This window comes from Elephas maximus, chromosome 14, assembly GCF_024166365.1.
Source record: "Elephas maximus indicus isolate mEleMax1 chromosome 14, mEleMax1 primary haplotype, whole genome shotgun sequence".
NCBI lineage: Eukaryota > Metazoa > Chordata > Mammalia > Proboscidea > Elephantidae > Elephas > Elephas maximus.
In genome coordinates this window covers 40440364-40466316 of record NC_064832.1, presented here as the reverse complement: position 1 = coordinate 40466316, position 25953 = coordinate 40440364, and the positions used below count along the sequence as shown (strand labels likewise).

The 25953-nt window shown below is 39.5% G+C and overlaps 2 protein-coding genes across 3 annotated transcripts in view; both read right to left on the bottom strand.

The window, feature by feature from the left end:
* Positions 1-15936, bottom strand: part of SUGT1 (SGT1 homolog, MIS12 kinetochore complex assembly cochaperone) — a 55308-nt gene extending 39372 nt beyond the window's left edge. The window contains exons 1-4 of the mRNA XM_049853151.1: positions 15746-15936; positions 15607-15664; positions 5001-5091; positions 3487-3556 (exon numbers count right to left, since the gene is read on the bottom strand). Coding sequence (XP_049709108.1) covers positions 3487-3556; positions 5001-5091; positions 15607-15664; positions 15746-15783 — 257 coding nt within the window. The 5' untranslated portion in view covers positions 15784-15936. The remainder of the gene's footprint in view (positions 1-3486; positions 3557-5000; positions 5092-15606; positions 15665-15745) is intronic.
* Positions 15937-23949: 8013 nt separating this feature from the next.
* The window catches only part of ELF1 (E74 like ETS transcription factor 1), a 63267-nt gene continuing 61263 nt past the window's right edge, over positions 23950-25953 (bottom strand). For both annotated transcript variants that reach the window (XM_049853146.1, XM_049853147.1), the window contains one exon: positions 23950-25555. In XM_049853146.1, coding sequence (XP_049709103.1) covers positions 24952-25555 — 604 coding nt within the window. In that variant the 3' untranslated portion in view covers positions 23950-24951. The remainder of the gene's footprint in view (positions 25556-25953) is intronic.

Below are 25953 nucleotides of genomic sequence, written 5' to 3'. Positions count from 1 at the left end.
GTATATGCTAATAAACCAAGAAATTGTCTAAAAATATGGTATGTAACACCTAGTACTATTTTCATTAAAACTCAAACTTGAAACTCATTTCAGAAGGAATTTCCTGACTGTAATTGCATATACTTATTTATTCCAAAGTATAATTACACTAAGGAACTAAAGAAGTTTCTTATTTAAAAAATAAAGTCACTACAAAAACAAGCTGGGATATAAAGTACACTTATACTAAGAAGTTCTCGTATCATTAAACGTAGCCTTATCCAGTTTGGCTGAGGAATAGGGTATTCCCATTTAGTTCTAAATGATAAACAAAAAAGAGACATGAAATCCATCAGTTTCGTCTAGACCTTGCAGTTATTCCAATCATCACCACTGTAAAACACACTAACAACAGATCTCCTATAACACACTACAGTTAATACAATCATAACATATAGACAATAAAATAATACACCATGACCAAGTAGGATTCACACCACATATGCAAGGATGGTTCAACATCAGAAGATCAATGTAATCTACTACATAAATAAAAGAATCACATGATCATCTCAATTGCCAATTCAACAAAGTTGAACACCCATTCCTGATAAAAACTCCCAATAGGTACAGAAGAGAAATTCCTGAACATAATAAGGGGCATCTATAGAAAAGCAACAGCCAACATCATTCTTAATGGAGAGAGGCTGAAAACATTCCCCTTGAAAACAAGAACGAGACAACAATGCCCTTTATCACCATTTCTATTTAATACTGTTTGACGGCCTGGTTAGAGCAATAAGGCAAGAATCAGAAATAAAGGGCATCCAAATTGGTAATGAAGAAGTTAAACTCTCCCTATTTGCAGATGATATGCTACTATACATAGAAAACCAAAAGACTCCACGAGAAAACTACTGAAAATAATAGAAAGATTTAGCAGAGTAGCAGGATACAAGATCAACATACAAAAATCAGATGGATGGATTCCTATACACCAATAAAGAGAATGACAAAAAAGAAATCAAGAAAATTATATAATTTGTAATTGCCACTAAAAAAATAAAATACTTAGGAATAAATCTAACCAGGGATATAAAAGATCGATACAAAGAAAACTACAAAACACTACTGCACGAAACCAAAGGAGATCTACATAAATGGAAAAGCATACCATGTTCGTTTATAGGTAGACTCAACATTGTGAAAACGACAATTCTACCCAAAGCAATCTACAAATACAATGCAAGCCCAATTCAAATACTGACAACATTCTTCAAAGAGATGGAAAAACTAATCATTAACTTTATGCGGAAAGGGAAGAGGTCCCAGATAAATAAAGCACTACTGAAGGAGAAGAATGAAGTACCTGACCTCTGAATCTACTATACAGCTATGGTAATCAAAACAGCCTGGTACTGGTACAAGGACAAGTACCTTGACCGGTGGAACAGAATTGAAAACCCAGATGTAAATCCAACCACCTACAGTAACCTGATCTTCGACAAGGGCCCAAAGTCCATCAAATGGGGAAAAGACAGTCTTAACAAATGGTGCTGGCAAAACTGGATGTCCACCTGCAAAAAAAATGAAATAGGACCCACACCTCACACCATACACAAAAACTAATTCAAAATGGACCAAAGATCTAAACATAAAACCAAATATTGTAATGACCATAAAACCCAAAACCCAGTGCCATCAAGTCGATTCCAACTCACAGCAACCCTACAGGACAGAGTAGAACTGCCCCATACAGTTTCCAAAGAGCGCCTGGTGGATTCAAACTGCCGACCCTTTGGTTAGCAGCCGTAGCACTTAACCAATAATGACCACAGAAGAAAAAAATAGGATCAACACTAGAGGCCCTAATACACGGCACTAACAGGATACAAACCACAACCGACAACACACAAACTCCAGAAGATAAGCTAGATAACTGGGACGTTCTAAAAATTAAACACTAACGCTCATCAAAAGACTTCACCAACAGAGTAAAAAGAAAACCTAACAACTGGGGAAAAAAAACAAATGTTGGAAGGGCTGTGGGGAGATTGGAACTCTTAGGCACTGCTGATGGGAATGCAAAATGGTATAACCATTTTGGAAAACAATATGGTGCTTCTTTAGAAAGCTAGAAATAGAAATACCATGCAATCCAGCAATCCCACTCCTAGGAACATATCCTAGAGAAATAATAGCTGTCACACGAATAGATACATGCACACCCATGTTCACTGCAGCATTTTTCACAACAGCATAAAGATGCAAACAACACAGATGTCCACCAATGGATGGATAAACAAACTGGTACATACGCACAATGAAGTACTACTTAGTGATAAAGAACAATGATGAATCTGCAAAGCAACTCACAACATAGATGAATCTGGAGGACATTACGCTAAGTGAAGTCAATCACAAAAGGACAAATATTGTATGAGACCACTATTATAAAAACTCATGAAATGGTTTACACACATACACAAAAAAGCCTTTGATGCTTACAAGGGAAGGGAATGGTAGGGATGGAAAACCACTAAATAGACAATAACTTTGGTGAAGGGTAAGACAGTACACAATACTTGGGAAGGCAGCACAACTTGTACAAGGCAAGGTCACGGAAGCTCAAAAGACACACCCAAACCCTGACAGACTGAATTACTGGACTGAGGGCTGCGGGGACCATCTAGCTCAACTGGCATAACATAGCTTATAAAGAAAATGTTCTGCGTTGTACTTTGGTGAGTCGTGTCTGGGGTCTTGAAAGTCTATAAGCAGCCATCTAACATACTCTACTGGTCTAACCGCTTTGGGAGCAAGGGAGAATGAAGAAACTAAAGATACAAGGGAAGGGTTAGTCCAAAGGACTAATGGACCACATCTATCACAATCTCCACCTGACTGAGTCCAATACGAGACGGTGCCCCGCTACCACCAACTGCTCTGACAGGGATCATAATAGAGGGGCCTGGAGAGGGCTGGAGAAAAATGCACAACACCATTCTAACTCACAAAAAAACACCAAACTCACTGGCCTGACAGAGACTGGAGAAACACCAAGAGTATGGCCCCCAGCCACCCTTTTAGCTCCGTAATGAAGTCACTCCCAAGGTTCACTCCTTCAGCCAAAGATTAGACAGGCCCATAAAACAAAATGAGACTAAATGGGCACACCAGCCCCGGGACAAAGACTAGAAGGCAAGAGGGGACAGGAAAGCTGGTAATAGGGAAACCTAGGTCGATAAGGGAGAGTGCTGACATATGGGGGCGGGGGGTGAGGGCTGTTAACCAATGTCATAAATAATATGCATACTGTTTAATGAGAAGCTAGTCTGTTCTGTAAACCTTGATCTAAAGTACAATTTAAAAAAAAGGGATACAGATTATATTTAAAACTGAATCATATCTGCTATAAAAAGCATAAATGCAGAATTTTACTATTATTTATTTAAGGCTTACAATGAAACACCTCTAAGCCCAAAAAGAAGAGTGGTTATTGCATACCCCTTCCTCAGCATAGCAGTGGAATTATTTGGATTAAGTCTGAGGGAATTCTTTGCATCAGCAACAGCATCTGTATATATACAAAAAGACAGGAGTTTTTTAGTCAGTTACTTACAAATACTAAAAAATACTACACCAAAATTTGAATCACTCTTAATTTTTTTAAATTTTTAAGTCTGTGGAAAAGCCCACTGGCTTTAAATTAGGAAAAGCTAACCCAAGATACAATTCAAATAAATATTACCCCAAAAGTCACATCTCTTCCTATTAACCTATGTAGCTATGTAGCTTCTTCTTAAAGTTCTTCAGTCAATGAAGAAAGCTGTCACAAAGTTCACTTCATTTTCTCATTAATACTATTTATATAATTTGACTCAAAGTATTTTATTCCTCCCTACCAAGATTCTTTATCCAGAATCATTTAAAGTTACACAATACAAAAACAAGCTTTTTATATAAAATGCGAACAAGAGCTTTTCATTTAAATACTCTGTGAAACAGTAAATGTGAAATGTAATGCTATTCTTTATAATTGTATCCAATCACCAGGGATGAAATCTGTATAAATTCTCCACCCACTGAAGGAATAGTAAAAATTTAAATGGGTATTGCTCAACACTGTTTTGATCACATTTCAACTACTTCACCTTGTGATGAAAGACAACATTAAAAATCCTCTAACAATTGGCAAAATAATTCTATTATGAAAACATTCTGCATCCCACTTTGAAATGTGGCATCTGGGGTCTTAAATGCTAACAAGCGGCCATCTAAGATGCATCAATTGGTCTCAACCCACCTGGAGCAAAGGAGAATGAAGAACACCAAGGTCACATGACAACTAAGAGCCCAAGAGACAGAAAGGGCCACATGAACCAGAGACCTACATCATCCTGAGACCAGAAGAACTAGTTGGTGCCTGGCCACAATCAATGACTGCCCTGACAGGGAGCACAACAGAGAACCCCTGAGGGAGCAGGAGATCAGTGGGATGCAGACCCCAAATTCTCATAAAAAGACCATACTTAATGGTCTGACTGAGACTAGAGGAATCCCGGCGGCCATGGTCCCCAGACCTTCTGTTGGCACAGGACAGGAACCATCCCCGAAGACAACTCGTCAGACATGAAAGGGACTGGACAGTGGGTGGGAGAGAGATGCTGATGAAGAATGAGCTAATTATATCAGTTGGACACTTGAGATTGTGTTGGCATCTCCTGTCTGGAGGGGGGATGGGAGGATAGAGAGAGTGGGAAGCTGGCAAAATTGTCACGAAAGGAGAGACTGGAAGGGCTGACTCGTTAGGGGGAGAGCAAGTGGGAGTACGGAGTAAGATGTATGTAAACTTATATGTGACAGACTGACTTGATTTGTAAACGTTCACTTGAAGCTCAATAAAAGTTAATAAAAAAAAAAAATCCTCTAAGATAATCTCTATTCATTTTGTTTTTGTCTTGGGCAGGATTTACAATTAACTTTTTAAAAAGAGAGACGATAAACTTTGTAAAAGTTACCACAGTAATTTCCAAGAAGGATGTGACAGTAAGCTCTCTGACAATAATACTGCGCATCATCTGGTTTCTGTTCCAAAGCCTCAGTCAGCTCCTACAAACACAAATGTGGTGTCAGTTATGTTTTTTAAAAGCCATCAAATTCTAATTAAACATGGTTTTTCATTACATAACCTAATTATAAGTTATTTGGAGGAAAGATAGAAAGGAAACAAGCTTGGGAGCTCTTATAAGAGAAATCACGATCTCCCACTCTCCCCCTCCCGACCTCACCCCCTGAAAAACACCCCAAAAACCAAAAAACCCTGTGCGGTTGATTCCAACTTACAGTGACCCTATAGGACAGAGGAGAACTGCCCCATAGGGTTTCCAAAGAGCGCCTCGTGGATTCGAACTGTGCACCTTTTGATTAACAGCTGTACCTTTTAACCACTCTGCAATGAGGGTTTCCGAAAAGTACCCCATAATCTAAAATAATCTCTACGTAAAGCACTTAGCAGTTCCTGGCCTATAGGAGAAACTCAATAGTTTATTATTATTACCTGATTTGTTTTCAAGAATTTAGTTCATATACTTTGACCATCACAGATTTTCTCCACCTAATTTGGAGAGGACTCAAAGATCATGTAGAATTTGAGACGCCTAGAAAAAAAACCTGTTGAACCATTCCTGCATTCCTGGAACTACCATATGACCCAGCAAAAGACTTGGAAGCAGAGACTCAGAGATTTGTACACAAATGTTCACTGCAGCACTATTCACAATAGGGAAAAGGAGGAAATGGATGGATAAACAAAATGTAGTATATACACACAATGGAATACTAGGCCACTAGGAGAAATGAAGTCTTGATATATGCTACGGTATGGATGGAGCGGGAAGGCATTATGCCGAGGGAAATAAACCAACCACAAAAGGACAAATATTGTATGACCTCACATATAAAAAGACAAGAAAAGGCCAACGTATAGAGACCAAAGTTTATTAGTGGTTACCAGGGTGGGAGGGAGGGGGAAGATGGGTGTTAACAGTGATGGAAAAATCACATTGATTAAGGGTAGGGTGGCACAGCTGATTATTTTAACTGTTGACAATAAGTTGTACACCTATAAAAAGCTGAATTGGCAGAAGTTGTGTGACATAAATTTACAATGACCAAAAAAAAAAGGAGCAACTGCTAAGGCTGCTAACGTACAACCAAACACCTCATGGGGTTTATTTCCTTGGTTTGGAGGTTTTGGGTCATGGTTTCACGGAACACTCCAGTTAATTGGCCTAATAACGTGTTTAGTATTTCTGTTCTACCTCCTGGTTTGTTGTGTAATGCCTTGGGTCTAAAGGCTTGCAAGTGGCTTGCACAACAATTGGCCTCTACTGACCTGGAGCAACAGAAGGAGAATCAGGAATAGAAGGAAGATATGGAATGTGTGGCTAACTGTCTCCATGAACAACTGCCTCCTTTGCCATGAGACAAGAAAAACTGTATGGTGCCTGGCTACCATTGAACATTTTGATAAAAGATTCTACAGAAGAATTCTGTAAAGGGGGGGAATGCAGAACAGAATTTAAAATACTCATGTACTCTGGACTTTCTGGAGCCAGGGAGGATAGATGAACCCCTGAAACTATGCTCTGAGGTAATCTTTAAGCCCTAAACCAAAAATATCCTCTAAAGTTATCTTAAAACCAAACAATACTGTAGCTTAACTCATAAAAAAAGGTCAGACTTCATTCCTCCTACTGGCTGGGTAGTATAGTATTTCATTGTATGTTTTTTTTTTTTTTTATGTATTTACCATTTTGTTTATCAAGTCATCTGCTGAAGGGCATTTAAGTTGTTTCCACCTTGCTCTATTGTGAAGAGTGCTGCAATGAACACTGGCGTACAAGCCTCTTTTAAGTACCATCTATATAGGATCAAACTGACAACAGCAACCGGAAAGATTACATACAAACCTCAAGGGACAGTGAGTTTATGTTAATGAGGAAGGAACGACTCAGAAAAAAAAGAGAGAATGGTTGCACAACTCAAAGAATGTAATCAATGTCATTAAATTGAACATGTATAAACTACTGAATTGGTGTACGTTTTGCTGTGTCTCAACAGCAGCAACATAAATCAAATTAAGAGGGGGAAAAAAAAGACACGACCTGTGGTCATCTTAACTACATCTAACTTGCCACATGTTTTCAGAGTTCTACTGTTTCTGTGACAATAGCTGCCAAAGGAACTCAAGGGAAGTATATCAAAACGCTTCAGGGCCACATTTGAATCATAGTGATAAAAGGCTATTTTTTCACTGCAAATCTATACCGAATGTTAAGCAGTCCCTGGGAGGGACAAACGGTTAAGTGTTTGGCTACTAACCAAAAGGTTGGCAGTTTGAAACTAACCAGAGACATCTCTGAAGAAAGGCCTGGCAATCTTTCAAAATATCAGCCACTGAACATCCTATGGAACACATTTCAACTCTGAAACACGTGAGATTTCCAAGAGTCAGCATCAACTCAACAGCAACTGGCTTTGTTTTTTTAGGACACCAAATGTACTATAAATATGTCCTAAAATATACTTACTTAACCCAAAACAATGGGGAAAAAACTCCTTTTAGGGTATAAGGATTATTTAAAATTTGGATTTTACAAAATAAACTTCCAAATCTTCAAAGTTTTAGGCTCTTTTGAAATACTGCTACTCAACAAGGTAACATGGTTTAAAGTCAAAGCAGACTGCTCAGACTGACCAACTGCCTGAGGGTCTTTAGCTCTAGGTATCCCTCAATCTGATTCCACCTCCCATTTTCCTCCACAAACCAAACACCAAACCAGTTGCCAGATTTGATCCCAATGCATGGTGACCCCACACTACAGAAGAGAGTTCTCAAGGCTGTGACCCTGTGGCAGCAGATCACCAGGTCTTTCCACCGAGGTGCCTCTCGGTGGGTCTGAATCGCCAATCTTTCTCAGTTAGTAGTTGAGTGCTTAACCACCTGTGCCACCCAACAGCCACCTAACAAATCTCCAGTCAGGGATAATCAATATTGTCAAGCATTCTTCTCCCTTCCTGAACTATGAAGCGCTCCTGAAGAAAACCACATAACCATGCAGAACTGGTACCACTGCACATTAATGCTAACCAATCTCAGCTATGCTGTTAAAGGTGTCCCTGGTCACTTACTTCAAAGTCAGGAGCAAAGGTTAATAATCTTGGTTATCACTGGTTGGAGATTTGCTAGGTGGCTACTGGGTGGCACAAACGGTTAAGCACTCAACAACTAACTAAACCTTTAGTGATATGATACATCCTCAATCCTCTCCCCTCACCCCTATCCAAGAGAAAGACCTTGGTCCCTTGAACCTAGAGACCTGCCACTTCTCAGCTGTATAACCATGAACAAGTTAACCTCTTTAGTCTCAGCTTCATCATAAAACCTCTCTGGAAGCTTACACTGAGCCCCAATTCCAACAGAGTGGTCAGAGAAGATCAATCACTTCTCTGAGAAGGTGACATTTCAGCTGAAATCTAAAGGATGACCATCTTCAGGCAAAACAAGAGACAGGTCAAGAGACAGCACACTTAGGCAAAAGAACAGCCAGTCCAAATGCCCTGAACTTGGATTGGGTTTGACACATTCAAGTAACAGTAAGAAAGCCAGTGTGGTTAGATGCTTGACAGCAATGAATGCTCCAAGATGCCTAACCAAGGACCTCATCTTGTACCTTACAGGCTGTTACTACTTTGAACCTAAAGCTTGAAGGAAGCAGTTGGAAGGTCCATTTTCAGTAAGGGAGAGACACGGTCCAATTTATACTTTTTAAGATGTCATTCTAGCTGCTATATGAAACATATACTATAAAAAGAGCAGAAATTACATTAAGTCTAGGCTAGGAGTTGAGTGGAGGTGAGAAAGATGAAGAGAAGTACAAAGAGTTGAAATATATTAGAACAGGACTTGCCAATAGGAAATAAGGGAAATCAAAGATGATTCCTTGATTTGGTGGGCTTGTTTACATCTACACCTAACACACAGTAAGCACTCAATTAAGAGGTACTGATTTCTCTCCTTACAGACTTTTCTCGAACTTTTCCATATTCTCTATTTTGCCCTTTTCTCCTTTCCCACAGACTATAAAAACAGCTGTCTCTCCAGTCTTAACCCTCCCAAAGTCACTAATAACCCCTTCTTACCAAATCCAACTGGTTCCTATCTTACTTGATCTTTCTGTGGCCCAACAATATGGACCAGGCCTTTCAGCCTACTATTCTGCCAGCCTCTTAAATACTTGTGTTTTCCTGGGGCACAGTACTTAAGATTTCTTCCTCTGTGGCATCATCCTTTGAAAGGCCTCTTTAGTATCCAGGGCTTCAACATACATGTTGCTAACTCTCAGCCTATCTTGAGTCTAGATAGTGCACCAGAGGAACAGCCCCATAAGGCTAGTTGTTTTCTATTAAACTTCACCTGACATGACAGAGGCAACTCATATACAACATTCAAAATTTAAAACCATCTCCTAAACCTTTTCCCACCCTGAACACCACCTTCTAAGCGTTATGATCCTAAGTCCTATCTTAGTGAATAGTACCAACTTCCACCACACTATGCCTGCCAGAAACATGGGAGTTACCTTTTATATTCCAATTGTCACCAAGTCCAGTGCATTTTACAACAAATAATTCCTCTCCATACCCTCAACCACTGCCCTAGGTTCAGATACTCATCTTTTACTTCACCTGCACCACTATCTTCCTGCTCCCCCTTGAGCCTCCTTTAAACCATTATCTACTCTGTTTTTAAAGTGAGTTTTCAAACATGTTTCAGATTATTTAATTTCCAGCCTTCAAGCTCTTCCCTCTCAATGCCCACAGATAAAACTGAAAATCCTGCCTGCAATTTAATGTCTCTGATGGCCCAGATTCTTGTTCAGCCTTTGCCTCCTATCACTTTCCTCCTTACATTTTATGTTCTAACACTACCAAACAACTCATACTGTCCCAAAACAAGAACAGTTATTGTGCGCTTGCTATGTGTCAGGCACAGTGATAAGCAGAGTACCTCGTTTATCTTCACAATAACTCTTTGAAGTTGGCCCTATTTAGTCTGATTTTACAATAGGAAATCTGATCCAGAGGTAACAGGAACTTCCCTAAAATCACACATCTAGAGTGAAACCAGTACTCCTCCCTTATCAACTATATCATTATCTGACATTTCACATTTACGACAACAGTAAAAGATCTACTACCCAACTATTTTGTGCATTAACGATGTACCTCTAGCAGTAACAAATGCTGAGATACGAAGCGAGGGTAACGCTGGTTGAGATTATTAAGCTTACGTTACAACTTGGATAGGCCATGAGTCTCAATGGTTTGGCGGTTATCTAACGACGTTATGTGGCAGTTATGTAACGATGCAGTCAACCTCCATTTTGTGTTCTGATGTGGTCATCCTCCATTTTCACATAATGCTGATTTCCACATAACAACCTGGACTTTCCTAAACATGTTGTTAAGTGAGGAATGGATGTATTCAAACCCAGTGTGTCTGACTTGAGTCTGTACTCTTAATCACTATGCATACCTGTTGCCATCAAGTCAATTTCAACTCACACCGACCCTACAGAACAGAGCAGGACTAACCCACAGGGTTTCCAAGACTGTAACCTTTACAGAAGCAGACTGTCACATCTTTCTCCCACAGAGCAGCTTGTGAGTTCGAACCGCCAACCTTTCAGTCAGCAGCCAAGCACTTAGCCACTGTGCCACCAGGGCTCCTTAGTCACTATGCATACTGGGCCTCAAAAGATTCTCATAATCTACATGTGTATGCTTCCTCTCCCTGTCCTTCACACACTTGTCACCCTACACTGTGACCTCCTCTTAAGGTTTTTTCACTTCCCCATTCTGCCTCAACTCTGCTATGTTCTCAGTATATTTTATATGCGATCCCATTAGTCATCGTATATTTTAAGTATCTGTTGACTTGTCTGAGTCTCCACTAGGCCACAAACTACTTCAATACACAATAATTTACTTCTCTTTAGATCCCCGGCTCCCAGCATGGCATTTGCTACTAACGCACGCCATTTAAATGAATGAAAAATACCAACTTATGTGATACAAACGTCTCCCTTCTATTCCTAACTGGATAAGCCTATGTAAAAATAGACACATTTTAAGTGACACAATGCACGCCATTTAAATGAATGAAAAATACCAACTTATGTGATACAAACGTCTCCCTTCTATTCCTAACTGGATGAGCCTACGTAAAAATAGACACATTTTAAGTGACACAATACAAGTGCCCTGAATTCCAATATACTGACTGTTAAAGTAGCTCTTGGGAAAAACCTAGAGAGAAATTGACTCACTCATCATTAAGGTTCCGGCCCTATTTATTATTACTAATCACTTAACAATTAACATTTACCTGTTCATCTTTGTGAGATCATCTCAAGATTGAAAAAAAAATCACTCCCTCTTAACCCTGCTGGTTCCTACCATGATCATCCTCCCAGTCCGGTTTTGGATTCAGGTCTGTGGTGGCGCCTAAGAAACTGCATTTCTAACAAGTTGTCAGGTGACACTGCTGCAGCTGGACTGGAGACCACACTTAGAAACGCTGTTCTACAGCTCCAGACTAAGAGTCAGGAAACCTGTGTCTTGAGGCCTTACTCTGCCTCTGCTGCTCTTAGGTGTAATCGAGTAAATTTCGACTCACAGCACTCCCATGTGACAGAGCAGAACTGTTCCATAAGGTTTTCTAGGCTGTAACTTTTACGGGTAAGGAGCCCTGGTGGCGCAATGTTAAACACCCAACTGCTAACCAAGAGGCTGGCGGTTCAAACTCAACAACCACTCTATGGGAGAAAAGACCTAGTGATCTGCTCACGTGCAGATTACACCCCAGGAAACCCTACAGGGCAGTTCTACTGTCCTACACGTTGACCATAAGTCAGAATCAATTCAACGGCACAGCACAACAACAATCTTTACAAGAACAAATTGCCAGTTTTCTCCCATGGAGCCACTACGTGAGTTCAAACTGCCAACCTTTCGGTTGGCAGCCAAACAATTAACCTTAAATGTTGCACGACCAGGGCTGTTTACTCTGCTTCTAACTGGCTGTACATTATCTCTATGACAATCACTTGGATTTCTTTATGTCTCAGTTTTCTTCTGTAAGAATGGAAGAGTAGGAAGTATTAAACCTCATGAGTTTTAAAGACTTTCACTAAGTCTTGGATAGGGCTCAAGAATCTGCATTTCTAATGAGTTCCCAAGTGATGTTAATATTGCTGGTCCAGGAGCCACAATTAAGGTAATTAAATAAATTAATTAAGATAATTAAAGTACTAAACCTAACCATCTGCCTACCCTACGCAATTCCACTTCTAGGTATATACCCAGAAGGAAAGCATGTGTTTATCAAAATACACACATAAAAATGTTCACAGCGTAATAGCTAATAAGTGGAAATACACAAAATATATAAACTGTGCTATAATCATACAATGACATACTACATTACAAAGGAGAATTATTGTTAAATACAACAATTAGGATGCATCTTACATAATGCTGAAAGTAAAACAGTACCTACACTCAGAGTACCCACCATATGATTCTGTTCATATAAAGTGTAAGAACAAGCAAAACTAATTGATGGTGGAGATCAGAATAGCGGTCACCTGGTGGATATTGGGAGTTGCTGGCTGGGAAGGGGTATGACGTAGCCCCAGGATAGAGGTTTCTATATCTTGATCTGGGTGTTGGTTAGACAAGTGTAAACACTGGTAAAAATTTACCAAGCTATACAAGATTCATGTACCTCACTGTACGTCAAAACTAAAATTTTTAAAAAGTAAAGCAAGATGTCACCTGGAGCAATAAGGAGGAGTCAGGAATATGAGGACGATATGGCACGTGTGGCTAAATGCCTCTATAAACAACTGCCTCCTTGAACTGGATGGTGCCCAGCTACCATTAACTGAATGTTCTGAGCAAAGATTGCACAGACAAATCCTCATCAAAAGGGGGAAAAGGCAGAACAGGATTTCAAATTTTCATGGACTCTGGACTTTCTGGAGCCATAAAGTTTCCACGAACCCCTGCAACTACCACCCTGAGATAATCTTTAAACCTCAAACCAAAAATATCCCCTGAAGTTTTCTTCAAACCAAAGAAGAGTTTAACTATTAAAAAATGTCTGCCTTGAGCATTATGCTCTTCTAGGAACTAGGTATATGCAATCAAGCTGACAACAGCAACTTGAAAGAGCCCCCTAAGAGGGGCTGTGAGTTTATGTCAATAAGGGAGGAACAACTCAGAAAATGGGGGTGAGAATGGTTGCACAACTTGAAGAATGTAATCAACGTCACTGAACCACATATGTAGAAATGGTTGAATCGGTGTATGTTTTGTTGAGTATATTCTCAACAACAAATTTTAAAAGAAGTAAAACAAGATGAAAACAAACAAACAAAAAAAAGAACCCATTGCTATCGCGACGATTCTGACTCATGGTGACCCCATGTGTTACAGAGTGTAACTGCTTCAAGCAAGATGGAAAATGATAGTGAAATTCATTAAAAGCAATTTCTAAGTAACCTGATTTCCATAGGAAGCCATGCACCTAAGAGGACCATAACAAATACAGATTCCAAAAACTAATAGCTGTCCAACTAATACAAGAACTGTGGTGATAAACTCTCAGTACCACCTGTAACATTATTCCAATACGGATTCCTGAAGCCTCCCTGTGAAACATTATAACACAACAGACTAATCAATCACCTAGTTTCAAGGTCGTTATGTAGAAATTCAAGCAATCCTTGACCTAAAAAGCCCTAAGATACCTATCCCCTGGTTTCCTCTGCAACCTCATCTCTTCTTTCGTTCCACTCTTGTCAATGGGCCTTTTTGCTGTTCCTTGTACAGGCCAAAGGAGACCTGGTGGTGCACTGGTCAAAGCACTTGGCTGCTAACCAAAAGGTTGGTGGTTCGAACCCACCAGCCACTCCATGAGAAAAAGAGGTGGCAGTCTGTTCTATTCTGTCCTACATGATTGCTATAAGCCAGAATGCACTCAACAACAGTGGGTTTGGTTTGGTACAGGCCGACTTTATTCCTACCTCAGGATCTTTGCATTGACTGTTCTTCCTGCCTCGAATGCTCTTTCACCAGAGCTTTCAAGTTCACTACCTCATTCCTTCAAGTCTCTGCTCAAATGTCACCTCCTCAGAGAGGACCTAGTGACCACCTACATGGTAAATTCTTTTCAGAAGTCATAGCTAGGAAAGAGGCTCTCTTGCCTCAAATTGCTAACATTGCTTAAGTTAGACTACAGCAATGTAATAAAGTTTCCTTTTATTTGTGGATGACAAGAAACTCCCAGCTAAATTTTGTCATACATTGCATCGGGTAGCCTTAGCTTGTGTTCTCTTTTATCATTATTTAATTCTTGCTTCTTTACAGCTGCACATCGTCTTCCATTGCACAGAGACAGCTTTGTAAGCAAGTCTATGCTTAGCACACAGCAGCGCCCCCCACCCCCCACCGCCAAAAAAAAAAATGAGATGTATAGAAAAAAGAATGACAAGGTGTTATGGATTGAATTGTGTCCCCCAAAATATGTGCTGGGGTCCTAACCCCTATCCCTGTGGATGTAACCCTCTTTGTAAACACCGTTTTATGTTAACAAGACCGTATCAGTGTAAAGTTTGTCCTAAACCTAACGACTTCTAACTTACAACTGGGGCTACAGAAGCTGAAGAGTCCTAATAGTGCAGTGGATAAGCCTCAGCTGCTAGCCGAAAGGTCAGCAGTTGGAACCCTCCAGTCACTCTGAGGGAGAGATGTGGCAGTCTACCTCTGTAAAGATCACAGCCTTGGAAACCCTATGGGACAGTTCTACTCTGTCATACTGGGTCGCTATGACTCGGAATCCACGGGATAGCAATGTGTACAGAAGCTGAAACAAGGATCTCCCCCAGAACTAAGAGAGAGGTTTCCCCTGTAGCCAGTGTCCTGAATTTGGGCTTCTAGCCTTCTGAACTGTAAAAAAAAAAAAATAATAAACGTCTGTTCTTTAAATCCACCTACGCGTGATATTTCCGTTACAGCAGCACCAAAAAACTAAGACACAGGACATCTCGAAAATTCTAGGGACAAAGACAAAATTTTTGTGAGTTCATAAAGGCCCTTAACGATGCCTGGTACGTAATAATACAAAAAAAAGAGTGTCAAATCAAAAACCGTAACAAGTTATTTCACCAAGCCCACATCTCACTCTTCCAACCACACATGACAAAAATTTTTTTAGACCACCAGGATAAAACAGGAGAGAAAATATACTTTCTAGGAAGCTGCGGAGATGCAGGCAATCTAGGAATGGGACGGCCGAGGAGAGGGCCTGGGACACCGGAGCCACTGTGGGGACAGAGAAAGGAGAGACTGAGGCTCTCAATATTGGAGCTGAGACACAGTAAAAACAGCAACCCCCGCCCAAGGAAGACAGTGCTAGGAAGGGGCGGAGTCGGCCAGAAACCAACGCGCCCGGTTCTCCAAAGCAAAGTCGAAAAGGCAGAGAACGGCTCTCACCTCTAACGCCGCCTGTGGGTCCTTGTCGATCAGAGCATCTGAGAGGCTCCGGAAAAACCTGCCAGGAAAACAACGACTTCAGCAGGACAGACAACCAAGAAAAGGACGCTCAAAAAAAAGTAAAAAAAAATACACATACCTCTGAGGTGTTGCAGGTCCTGCAGCAGCCGCCGCCATCCCTAGGAGTTACTATTACTCTGAAAACCAAGGATACCAGCTCCACCGCCGCCCTGCGAGGAAACTTCTGGAGAAACACCAAACGAGCTTCCGTCCTTAGTAGCCAACGAGCAGCCACGCAGCGTGCGGCTAGCGGGGAGGGAGGCAAAAAGCGGGCTCGGGGCGGCTGGGATCTTGGAGGACCGATTCCTCCCGGCCCGCCCCCCGGGTCTCGTGACCTAAGCACGCCCAGTTCCCTCCCCTCCCCGCCCCTCGTAGCCATGGTTACGGAGAAGCCTCGGGTATGCACGTTCGCACTTTGTTACACCACGAAGACTGCCCGCACTTTCTAATAGAACCTTCAGGGGTGGTGACTAAAAAGTAGCCTTGTAACGTACTGCTTGCTATCCCTCAAAAAACTGTAGCTGTAGCGTTTGGAGGCGTTTCTAAGTCTATGACTAATACAAGCTACATTGATCTCCTTTATCATGGCTACCGCACGCAGTCGAGCCGCTCGTAACCCATGACGTTATCTCGTTTCCGCCTATTCTTTTCCGGAGCTGAGTTTCCGGATGGCGCGTCCATTCTAGGAACGTTGCTCCGGAAACTGTAACCGGGTGGAACTCGCCGGAAGTTGCTCTGCACTAACAGAAGCTAGAAAAGGAGGAGGTTTTTGGTTCCTGCCTTAAGTTGTCCCGGTGCGGGTATACAGTTCCACTCTCAAAACGCCAGCAGCCCAGGCATTCTTCTGCTCGGTTCCTCAAACTGAGAAATTTTCCCATCCTAAGTCTCTGAGGAGGGGAACGTAGCCTGAGGCAGTGTGCTGGTTTGCTTTCCAGCCTAGTAGGTCCGGCAGGCCTTCTCCACTGCTCTTTAATTCCTGCAAAACTGATGAGAAGCTTCCAGCAAGTTCCACGGGACAGGAGAGGGAAGTGGAATGGCTTAGTAAGAGTTAAACAAGTAACTGAACTTGCTGAGTGTCTACAACATACAAAATCTAAACTAAGCTCTGGGATTCAAAGATGGTAATGCTTTCAAGAGGCTTAAACCAATTCTGTTCTCAGTGCGAATATGAAAGGAGCATAGTCGTATCATAGCCTGGAGGGGCACTTAGCCGAATATGAGGTATACGAATAGCTTCCTCAAAGATGTGATGCCTGAGCTCAGCCTTGAAGGATGACTGAGAGTCGATGAACGAAGTGGGAAGGGCGGTTAAGACAGAAGAAATAGGACTTGTGTTTGAAAACGATAATATGAGCTCTGAAATTGGTAGGGTCAAAAATTATGGAAAAACCAGACAGTGTAACTGGAGAGGTAGGTAAGTGCCAAGTCATAAAGGGCCAGGTCTGATATGTTTAACCTGAACGTGACTTTTTTTAGTGTTAACCCGTTATAGGATTTTTAATCAAGAAGTAATAACAGATTTGCCTTTTTAAAGTACATTAGTCTGTATACTGGAAGAATGACTAAAGGGAAAAAGAACACTTGTTGGGAGACAGCTGTAATACAGGCCAAAGAAGAGACTGAAATACTTCAGTGATTGTAGGAATGGTCAGGAGGGTGTGAATTCCAGAAATGTGTGGGGTAATTGAAACTAATTGGGCTTGCCTAATAAATTGGGAGGGAAGCAAGTTTTTGGTTTGGGTAATTGGTGAAAGATGATAACGATTAGCTGAATTAGAAAACTGAAAAGGAGAAACACTTGTGAGGAAAAGTCAATGAGTTTTATTTGGGATATATTGAGTTTAAGGTACTTCTAAGGTTCCCAGCGGACACTTGGACATACTACCAAAACACAGTATTAAGAGAATGAAAAGGCAGCTAAGAGGGCTTTGCCTACTCCAAAATCATGAAGCTATTCTGTTTTCTTGAATAAAGTTTCTAGAACTTTATTTTAACTTTTACATTCAGGTTTATGATCTATCTCAAATATGGTCTATCTCAGTTGACCCAGCCCTGTTTATTGGAAAGACTGTCATTTCCCCACGAAATTCCTATGGCACCTTTGTTGGAGATGCCCATATATATGTGGGTTTATTTTCAGGTTCTCCATTTCATTGATCTAGTTGTCTAACCTTGCACCAATACTCCACTGTCTTAAGTTAATGTAGCTTAAAAAATTTTTTTGTGTGTGGGGATTTTAATCGAGCTTGCATTGAATCTATAGATCTGTTTGGGGAAGGCTGACATCAACACTGAATTCTCCAATCCATGAATACCGTATACTCCCTCACTTATTTAAGTGGTCTTTAATTTCTCTCAGCAATGTTTTATAGATTGCAATGTGACTATCTCATTAATTAATACGTTTCATTAGATTTATTCTTGGGGTTTTTAGTGCTATTTTAAAGAACATTTTAAAATTACTTTCTACTTATTCGTTGCTGGTATTTAGCAACCCTGTTGATTTTTGCATGTTGTGTTGTTGTTAGGTGCCCTCAAGTTGATTTAAACTCATAGCAACCCCTTGTAACAGAGTAGAAGTGCCCCATGGGGTTTTCTAGGCTGTAGTCTTTACTGAAGCAGATTGTCAGGTCTGTCTCCGAAGGAACTGCTGGGTGAGTTCAAACCACCAACCTTTTGGTTAGCAGCTGAGCGCTGACCCTTGCACCACCAGGACTCCTTAATTTTTTTTTTAACTAGCCATATATTTAGTCATCTTGCTGATTTTCCTTATTTCTGATACTTTGTAGATTCTTTTTGAAATTTCTATGATCATAATCTTGTCATCTGTGAATAAAGATAGTTTAACTTCGTCCTGTGCAGTCTTTATACCTTTTATTTCTGTTTCATGCCTTCTGTCACTGGGTAGGATGTCCACTACAGTGTTGAATAGAATTGGTGATAATGGACCCCATGTCTGTATCAGAGTAGAATTGTGCTCCATAGGGTTTTCAATGGCTAAATTTTTGGTAGCTTGCCAGGCCTTTCTTGCGAGGCACCTCTGGTTGTAACATCAGGGAGAAAGCATGCAATATCCAATGCTTTTTCTATCTTTATTGGAATGTTAATATTTTTTATTAATGTGTTAATGTGAATTACATTGTTTTCAGATGTTACCTAAATGGCCAATATGGGTATGAAATGAAGTTCCACATCAATAGCTGTATCAGGGAAATTAAAATCACAGGATACTAAACATTACCACCAGAATAGCTAAAATTAAAAGACTTCCAATACCAAGTGTTGACAAGGATATAGACAAACAATAACTTTTATATATTGTTGGTGAGCATGTGAATTGGTATAACCATGTTAGAAAACCATTCTGCACTATCCACTAAAGCTAGTCATACATATACCCTATTAAGATACACACAGTAATTCTTCTGTGGGGTATGTTTTCAGATAAAAGAGTACTATGTTCACCAAAAAGCATGCCAAAGAATGATCATTGCAGCATTTTTCACAGTAGCAGAAGCTGGAAGTAAATATTCATAAGAGAATGAATAAATTGGGCTATAATCACAAAATAGAATGCTACATAGCAATTAATAAGAATGAACTACCACTAACAATATGGATGAATTGCATATAATGTTGAGTGAAAGAAACTATAGACAGTATATCATGACCAATTTCTTTATATGAAGATAAAAATCTATATTGAGAGACGTCAGTGGGGGATCTCAAGACTGGCAGGGGGCATGAGGAGACTTTTTGGGATGCTAGAAATATGTATCCTAATGCAGGTGATAATTACACCATTGTATTCATATGTAAAAACTTACCAAGCTATACCCTTAAGATCTGTATACTTTACAAAAATTAAACTTCAATGATAGGGAAAAAATATTTAAAATAAAATCAGCAAACAAGAATTTGACATTTTAAAAACTATGCTATTTACAATAGTATGAAAAAATATTAAATACTTAAATGTAAATCTGACAAAAGATGTGTAGACCTGTACATTTTAAACTATAAAACATTGCTGAAATTAAAGAATACTTAATTGAGAGCTGCACTCTGCTCATGGTCAGAGGATGCAATATTAAGATGTCAGTTCTTTCCAAATTGCCTATAAATTCACCACAATCCCAATCAAAATCGAGACTTTTTCTTTTAGAAATTGACAAACTAATTCTAAAATTCAAACAAATATGTCAAAGACTTACCCATTGCTGTCAGCTCCAATTCGTGGAGACCCCATGTATGTATCTACATAGAGTTTTCAGTGGCTGATTTTTCCGTAGACCACTAGGCCTTTCTTCCAAGGTACCTCTGGGTGGGCTTGAACTTCCAACCTTTTAGTTAGCAGCTGAGTGTTTAACCGTTTGCAACACCAAGGGACTCATTTGCGGAATTAACACTACTTGTTTTCAAGACTTATCAACCTTGTATTGGCACAAACACAAATCAATAGAAAATAGAGAGTCCAGAAATATATCCATTTGTATATGTACAACTGATTTTTGAGAAAGATGTAAAGAGAATTTAGTGGAGAAAGGATAGTTTTTCAACAAATAGTTCTACAACAATTGGATATTCATATGCAAAAGAGTAGACCAATACAAACCTTTCACCATCTACAAAAATTAATTCAAAATGAATCATAGACCTAAGTATAAAATTAAAGAACTTCTAGAAGAAAATTTTTGTGACCTTGGGTTGGGCAAAGATTTCTTAGGTATACCAAAACATAATCCATAAAATAAGAAATTGATAAATTGTAATTTTTCATCCTTCTACTACGCAGGACCCTATTTAGTTCTTCCATATTTTACAAAATTAAAGTTCCTGCACTTCAAAAATATTTGTAAATTATATCTCTGATAAAGGGCTTGTGTCGAAAATATATAAAGAGCACTCAAAACAGCGTTATGTATTGAATTGTGTTTCCCCAAAATACGTGTTGTAAATCCTAACCCCTATACCTGTGGATGTAATTCCATTTGCGAATAGGGTCTTTTTGTATGTTAATGAGGCCATATCAGTGTAGGGTGTGTCTTACGCCAGTCGCTTTTGAGATGTAAAAGGAGCAGTTTAGACACGCAGGCAAGGAAGTAAGAATGAGGGAAAAATAGATGCCACATGGAAATCTATCTCCAAGGGATGGCAAGAAGAATGCTAGAGAAGCTGAGATGAGGATTTACACTTAGAGTGGACAGAGAAAGGCTTCCCCTAGAGCTGGTGCCCTGAATTCAGACTTCTAGGCCCTTAAACTGTGAGAGAAGAAATTTTTGTTCCTTAAAGCCACCCTTGTGGTATTTCTGTTATAAGAGCACTAAGAAACCAAACAAAACATTCAAAAGATGGGCAAAAGGTTTGAACAGTTACCTACTAAGCACGGGTACTATGGTCATGGCTGGGGATACAAAAATACCTACAACATTGGCATTTTATTATCTAGTGTTGGAATCACACATATCAACAGGCACTTACAATGTCACATGTGCCAAAATGGGAGAAAAAAAAGGGTTCTGTGAGAACAGTTGGAAGGATTTAAGAGCTCAGAGGATGCACCCGTAAGTAACATCTAAGCTGAGGCCTGAAGGATGGATAGAAGTTAGCTAAGTAGAATGAGATAAACTGTCAAGCAGAGTGACAGCAAAGGCAGAGGTCTGGAAAGTAGAGTGAGCACAGTGACTTGGGAAGCGTAGCTTCAGGGCTGCTTATTTGCATAGGCCCCCTTCAAAGTTCTCTAATTTGGTATTCTCATTTTGTGTTTTTCCTAAATAAGTCACCACCACTACCACCAAAGTGGGTAAGTTCAGGCCCCACAGAAGTTGAATTTGTCACTGTAGAGCACATTGATCATTCCTTTGGGCTACTCAGAATCTAAGCCCCCTCCCTGTATTTGGGGAATTCCTTCAGTCTTGGTTCCCACTGAGCCAACTTCTATTAGAAAAAAGAAAAACAAACCCATTGCATGGCAACTCTATAGGACAGAGTAGAACTGCCCTATAGAGTTTTCCTACTGCCGACCTTTATGCTTAGCAGCTGTAGCTCTTAACCACTACACCACCAGGGTTTCCAAGAAGTTGAAAATGCCAAACCAGCTGACAAGCTGTACTTGTTTTCTCAACTTCTCTTGGAGTTTTATTTGACATGGGCACCTGACGTAGGTTCTGCCAATTATGTACTTTGTAATTGGTAGTTCGTGACACATAGAATCAAGGAAAGACTGAATTCTCTCTAGATGGGGTACGTAGCACTAGTAGCAAGATCAAATTTCTGATGCAATAGAGACAATGGTACAAAATTCAGTGCTTGGCAACAATGGCTGCAGTTTCCTCACTGGACCACATGTGCAGTATGGTTTTGGGAACTGTTCTTAGCTGTGTGGCTCACTCTGACCCTGATTCTCCAGTCCTTTTGGCCATTCTGTGAGCTGCCCAATATTCTTTTAATAAAATCTCTTTATGCTGAAAACCAGAATCTATTTGTTGCTTCTGACTAAGAACCCAAACTGGTAAGATAATTTGGTAAATTGGAAGTGAAATGCTACAGAATAGACCCTAATATGTATCACTGGCCAGGTAGAAGAGGCAGGATGGAGGCATTGAGGATACAACTATTCCAGGCTGGGAAAATGATGACCCTGAAACAGCATCAAACTCAAACCATCAAGAAGTATATTATGAAGCCTTGGAAAGAGTATTCTTCTCAGTGCTCATATCAGACATGGCTGTGGAGGTCAAGAGACTGGGGAGCCCCAGCTGATGTGAACAAGAGGACTGCACATCATCCAGATCCTAGATACGGAGCTGGGAGAGTAGCTGGGAAAGAAATACGTGTTTCATGTAGGCGTGCACATTTTTGAGTAAGAGCTCACAAGCCTGAAGTCTTTTGTCTATTAAAAAATGTAAGCTTTCTGAGGGTAGGAATTTTTATTTGGTTCACTGATGTATCCCCTAGCACCAAGAACAGTGTCTGGCACAGAGCGCACTCAGATACCAGTTAAATGAATGAACTGTGGCAGGCAGAGCTTAATAAGGACTTAAGTTAGGATGTGACAATAGATATAAAAAGGAATATATAGATAAATGGCACTAACAGCAAAAAATAGGTCCCTTAGTAGCTGGTACTTAATTCAAGCCAAAAAAACATGATTATATTAAGCTTTTGAGATTTCCAAGTTTCTAGTATATGACTTTTAGGTTTCTTCTATCTTTGCAATTTCAGTGTTAATGGTTAATTGTACACTGTTCCAGTAACCTTAAATGAAGGCATCTCTAAAAATTCTTGTGCTCAGAAAGCATTTGACATCTTTTAAAGTAAAAAGGGGTAAAAATAAATAAATAAAACCAAAATGGTGTTTCTCATCATTATATACAAAAACAGCCTAGCTGGTATATCCTATAATGATACTATCATTAGACATTGTAAGATCTTTAGTTTAAGAAAACAGTACATGCTGTAAATTCACTGTTATTTCTTACATAGAGAAAACCCACAAAACTAACTTATCCAACCACAAGGGTTTTTGTTAGCTGAATTAAGTGTCCTAATAGAATATTATGCTGCCTGGAACATCTTATTTTGGACAATATTGATAGACATGGGAAAATGAATAAGTGGAAGTTACTACCGTGTATGAGATTATGGTGGTTTTTATTTTCTTGTTTCTGTGTTTTCTAAATTTAACAATTAACTGATCTAGTTTTGGGGTTTTAGTGTCTAATTAGAAAACTTGTTTTTAAAAGTGTGTTTAATGTTGTTGCTGAGAACATTTTATTGTTTCCAATTTTGGAAGCTTGGTAATCACTGTGTGGAGATGTCTGGGAATTGTGGTTTGGCAGGTAGAAAGGAAAAGTGACAGGATGAAGTTCTGCGATTCTAACACAACTAGTGGAGTTTGTTACATAAACATTTAGTAGGAGGGTCAGTACTAGGAATACTCTCTGCACACTTGTTCTTTAGGAAACATTTGCTTGAAAACAAACATTTGAGAATTTTTACATGATTTATTTAATAAACCAATTAAAGATACAAAAAAGTTTAGAGGATTCCAAAATTTAAAATTTTGTTTAAATACAAATTCACTCTGTAATATGAAAACATACATTAGACCTCTAAACATATGATTTTTTCATCTACAAAAATTTTTCTTTGCTATACTAGAAAATTTGAAGAAAACAATTTTTCTTGAGAAAGAAAATGTACATTATTTACAGTTGGAAAAGTAATCTAAAAACTTTTTCATTTCAGAAACTTGGAGATATGTATCTTTGTATGCAATTTCCCCCCCCAACCCCCAATAAAAAAGTGATCCAAAACATAAAGCAATTATGCTTTTATAGCAATTGACTACTTGGCCAGATTAACCCAAGACTCAAATTGCTTTCTGGGCCCTTAAGAAGGTCTTTGACTCTTTTACAACAGCAGTACATCATTAAGCATTCAGCAGTGGCCCACAATGGCCTAAAGAGTTAATGAACGAAAGATTTAGGAAGAATTTAAGCTTATGGTAGACCTTACCGATAACGGAAGAATGAATTTTGTAGACCCACTTATTTTTCTCCCGTATTTCAGCTATATTTACATTAGGATATAACCTGATAACGTTTTTATGAGCAGAACTGAGGGCGTGAAAAGATTAAGTGGCTTGCCCAAGGTTACACAGCTAGTTAGTGCAACTCTTAGGATGATGCTTTTATACTATCCTGCTTCTGGAGGTAATTCCAAAGCAGTCTATGTGCAGCCACATTATAGGCACATTTTAATGTTCTATTTTACATATCCATAGTTCATACTGCAGCCAACTAAAGTCAGTCTAAGTGAAACCATAATTTTAACAAGGCATAAAATAGTTTTTCTGCATTTGAAGGAGTCAAGACTTAACATATATGTGGAATGAAAATAGTTCCTATATAAATTTCCTCTTACATTACATTTAAGTACTTATTTACAAAAAAATCAGAAAGGCTATTAAAATGTAAAACTAGAAAAGAAAGTTTAAAAATGCTTGTGATGTAGCAACTTAAAAAAAAAATCTCAACAGAATGTTTTCATAGTATAAAATGTTCCTTCACAATTGAATTCTGAAACATTTGAAGAACAAACAAAAGCACTTGGGTTTTCCCTCCCTCATCTAACAAAGTCAAAATTAACTCTAAATTATTTTAACAATTAACTACAAAAATTAGGAACCTCTGTTGAATTTGTCATAGAATCAGACAGTTTGCAAACAACTGAAAATGTTCAATTAAAAAGCAATCATCCATAACTCCTTTGGTACAGTAATTAAAAAGAGTTGGGTTCCAGCAGTTCATTTTGCTTCATAGCTACCTGAGAGGTCAGTCCATTGGAACTGGACACCACCATCACAAAAGGCTGTGGCTGTTGCTCAGTTTTCTCAGTGCCTTCATTCAAATTATCCTCGACCTCCTTTTTCTCTACCTCCTGTATGAGAGTTTTTGTTTCTTGAGCTTTGATAACTGAAGTGATGACAGTGCCAGGTGGGTGAGCAACCAGTTGTGAACTTCGAGGAGAAAAGGTCACCACAGGTGTAGTGGCACTGAAGGATGGAGATGAAGCCATACTGCCGGTTCCATTGCAAATGGACTGAACATTGCTAGTTAGAACCTGCTGTACATGGGCAGGGCTAAAGACAATAGAAGGAGGAGAACCAGGCTTCTGCGACTGCAGCATGACATTTTCTTTCAGTACTGTCATAGGCTGCGAGGACGGAATGGCTTGTAAAATAAATTTCTGCGACCTGGCACCCGATGATGGATCTGTGCTGGCTATAACTGTTGTAAGTGGCACTGTCTGGAGTGTTACTGTATGCAACTGCTGGTTACCTGGAGAAACAACCACTGGAACTTGGGCTGGAGCCTGTATCGTCCTATTGAGATTGCAAATAAAAGTGAGAAAATTAGTGTATTCCGCATCATTTAAAATTTTTACATCTGACTAGTCAAATGACAAAAGACACGTTATACATTTCAAATGCCATTTCTCAAATTTTCAATACAACAAATATTTTTTGCCAGACTCTGTATTAAACATTGTAGACACAGAGATGCCCAACACAAAACTCTCAGGCCTTTAACTGATACCATCTGGTGAGTTCTACCAAAAAAAGGTCTGTATAAAGTGCCACATTAACACAAATGGGGAAGAAGGGAACTATCAAAATGCTTAGCAAAGGAGTTATATGTGAGCTGCTTGAAAGAAAACTAGGAATTTAAAAACAAATGTTTGATTCATTCTGATTATTTTAATATTTGAGGAATAATCATC